Source organism: Dipodomys merriami, unplaced genomic scaffold, assembly GCF_024711535.1.
Source record: "Dipodomys merriami isolate MVZ:Mamm:240054 unplaced genomic scaffold, mDipMer1.0.p SCAF_33, whole genome shotgun sequence".
Classification (NCBI taxonomy): Eukaryota; Metazoa; Chordata; class Mammalia; order Rodentia; family Heteromyidae; genus Dipodomys; species Dipodomys merriami.
The window spans coordinates 8,950,967-8,954,501 of record NW_027204826.1 but is presented as its reverse complement, the minus strand read 5'-3'; the positions used below and the strand labels follow the sequence as shown (position 1 = coordinate 8,954,501).

Genomic DNA, 3,535 nt, shown 5'->3' with positions numbered 1-3,535 from the left:
CATTCATTGCCACTCACCCCACTCCACCATTTCAAGGGTTTCCTAGCTGCCCACTGTAACTCCAAGACAATGTGGTCACAAATGCCTCCAAGGGCAACTTCCCAATCCCAACCCCATTTCCCAGGCGTCAGGTGGATCGTCTGGTACCCCTTGTCAGGAAGGCATCTTCATCTTCAACCCTCAGGAAAAATCCAGGAGGTGGCAGGAGAAACTCTGAGCAGGTGGGGAGGATCATGGATTCTCTTATTAAGCTCCTCTTATTAGGCTTTAGGAGCCATACCTCGGAAGGCTATAGTAAGGGTTAATGAAATGGACACAATGAGTTTAAAGGGATTACACCAAAGTCCTATTCTTTATGTGCCCACAAAATATACTTGCTGGTTTTGATAAAATTGGAAACTATTACAAATAAATAACAGTCATTATTTATATGTAGTGTGATGAAGGACAGATTTGTTTTTACCCTTCCCCACCCCCTCTCCTCTTGTGTCAAACATTTGTGAGGGATATGTTTAATTAAAAAGAAAAAAAAAGTTGTAAGCTTCATATAATTCCCGTGTCCATGAGTTGTGACTTCCCCCTCCCTCATTCCCCCCCTCCCCACCTTGTTTACATGACCAAGAAAGAAATACACTTCTCCAGGAGAATGCTTGCATCACGAGAATCTTTAATAGTTAAACTTTATTCATGATGGGGTGGTATATATGTGTTTTTAGTTAAAGTGTGCTAAGTGCTCACAACTGGGACCGTTCCCAACCATTCCAGTTCAAATCAGTTCAGTTCCAATCAGTCCAGTTCACTTCGGCGAGGATGTTTCTGGTGCCCAATGAGTCACAGAGGAGGGAGGGCCTTGACTTTTGGCTTGGTCAGGCCCAGCTGTGGTGAACCCTTCCATACTCTCCAGGATCAAGTCTACCTTAATACACATCATGGGTCCCATGGAAAAGAACAGGATGGAAAAAAAGATATTTTCCCCCCTTCAATGTATTTCATAACTTTAGCACGTCTCTGGTACAAAAAAAAAAGAAAAAGAAAAAGAAAATCACAAAAAGCAAAAGCACCCAACAGAGCTCACTTTAGGAAACAAACATGCATACATTCTACAACGCTACTACTCAAAAGAGTATACCCACGTGAATACAACATTGGCATGAAGATGTAGAAAGAGCACTGTGACTGAGAACGGAAGAGGTTTAACACTGGGAATACTGCACTGGAAATCCTGAATACTCTAAATGACCCGAGCCCCACCCACCCCCTTTCCAGAAGCAATGTGGACGGTCAGAAACGATTCTGCCTCCAAGAACCCCACCTGCCCCTTCCCCCCCCCCTCCTCCTCATTTACTCCTCAGAGACGCTGTTGCGGGGGCCGTGGGCATCGGGATGCGCCTCCCGCCGAGCTCTGGCCTCCTCCAGAGCCTCCCTGTATCTGGAGGGCCAGGCCTGGGGGTCTTTCTTGAAGACCCTGGCCAGGAACTCCATGATCTGCATCTTGGTGATTTCACGGTTGGCCCGGGAGCCCCAGTAGAACTCGTACTCGGGCGGCTCGACGTAGGGGATGCGCTGGTACTTCAGGTAGTTCTGCTGCACGAACTCCTCGGTGATGAGCTTGCGGACGTCTCCGAAGGTGGGGTGCTTCTTCCAGGGCCGCAGCCCCAGGATGCGCAGCACGTTCCACACGGCGCTCTCCCTGGCCCCCCGACCCTTGACATAAATGAGACTCAGGATCATGAGCAGCAGGCCCATCATGGGCATGCGGTTATTCAGCGCCACCCGCTCCAGATCCTCGGGGCTGAGAGCCTTGACCAACGCAAACTCCATGGTGTGGAGATTGGTCAGTCTCAGGTGCAGCCCGAAGACCCTGGCCAGGATGAGGCTGGTGCGCCTGAGGATGCTTCGGCACCACTTCTTGTAGCTGCCGATGACATCCTTGACCATGTCGGGGAACCAGATCACCATCCGCTTCTGGTCCTTCACCAGCACGTACCACATCAGCTCGTGCGCCTTCTGCACCAGCTGCGCGGGCGCGGGCGGCGCGGGCGGCGGCGGCGGCGGGCTGGGGCACGGGTGGGCGCGGCCCTCCTCGGCGGCCTCCAGCAGGGCCTTGGGGTCGTCCTCCGCGGGCACCTGGCAGGGCGCGGCGGCCGAGCCCGCGGGAGGGTTCTCCGGCTCTGCAAAGCTCGGGGCGGGGAAGTCGGGAGGAGGGACCCCCACCGGAACCCCAGGGGTGCAGTGTACCTCGGCGGCGGCGTTGGAGGCGGACGCTTCGGCGGCCAAGTGCGGGTCGTTCTGGTCCTGGTGGGGTTCGGACATCGTGGCAACCGGCTGGGACCCCGGGGCGAGGCCTCCGGGAAGCTCGAAGCTCGTGGTGCTTTCCGGCTAAGCTGCTCGCTGGTCGCCTCCGCCGACTCCCCGAGAGGAAGTGCGCGGGTGCAAAGCCTGGCGCCTTCCGCAGCGGCGGGCTCGAGGCGGGGCGGCCGCGGACCGGGCACCGCGCATGCGCCGCCCGCAGACCGCAGGCCTGGCGGCTGGGCCCGGAGGAGGGGCGGGGCCGCGCGCCAGCCGGGCGGGGCGGGGTGGGCGGGGGCTGCCAGGCCCCTTCAGCCCAGCAGAGAGAGAGAGAGAGGTTCCTGGTGTAGGGCTAAGGAAAGACACCAGCCATCACATCAGAAAGAGGGGATGACCAAGGAGAGCTGGCTAGGTGTCAATACCAGGGAGGATGAAGTCTACTTTTAGGAAACTGTCATCTGGGTACATCCCAAATCAAGTTAATGCAAGGGGCAGGTGGGCCTGGGAACTTGGGTTCTCTAGGAATGCGTGAGAGAAACAGTTGGGATTGTCTAAACACACACACACACACACACACACACACACACACACACACACACACACACACGTGTAAACCCTGAAGGGGAATGTCAGGTTGGAATGCTGAGAAATACCAATCAAGATGGATGGGGTCCCTTCCTTACCAAATCTGTGTGTTTGCGTAATAAGGAAGAGAGCAGGATGTACTTACAGAAAGCCGTGTGAAATTTGAACCTTAGGGGAGGGCCAATAATAGACTTACAGCATCATTAGTACATTAAAAGTGTTTTTGTTAAACGACACACTAATTGTACACACTGATAGGGAATAGTAGATCTCAATATATGCATGTAATGTATAATGCTACCATCTGGGTAACTAGCATATCCTCCAACACAGATCGTTTCTTGAGGTTACGAATACTTAATGTAATACTTATTTCAGTCATGGGTCTTGAACTCGTGGCCTGGGCTCTGTGCCTGAGTTCTTTTGCATAAGGTTAGTGCTCTACCACTTGGAGCCACAGCACCACTTCCAGTCTTCTGGTGGTTAACTGGAGAAAAGAATCTCTCTGACTTTCTTGCCCTGGCTGGCTTCAAACCACAATCTTCAGATCTCAGCCTGCTGAATAGCTAGGATTGTATGTGTGAGCCACTAGGGCCATGCACAGCACATTTTTTTGGACAGGCCTGGGCCTGAACTCTGGGCTTGAGTGCTGTCCCTCAGC

At 53.6% G+C, this 3,535-nt stretch overlaps 1 protein-coding gene across 1 annotated transcript; it reads right to left on the bottom strand.

The window, feature by feature from the left end:
- Positions 1-647: 647 nt before the first annotated feature.
- Ndn (necdin, MAGE family member) lies at positions 648-2,447 on the bottom strand. Its single transcript, XM_070043093.1, has one exon. The coding sequence runs from the start codon at positions 2,311-2,313 to the stop codon at positions 1,342-1,344; it is 972 nt and encodes a 323-aa protein (XP_069899194.1). The 5' UTR covers positions 2,314-2,447; the 3' UTR covers positions 648-1,341.
- Positions 2,448-3,535: the final 1,088 nt, after the last annotated feature.

Bases quoted from the DNA above. Each gene is read 5' to 3' on its own strand.
- Ndn (XM_070043093.1), bottom strand. From the start codon at position 2,313: ATGTCCGAACCCCACCAGGACCAGAACGACCCGCACTTGGCCGCCGAA.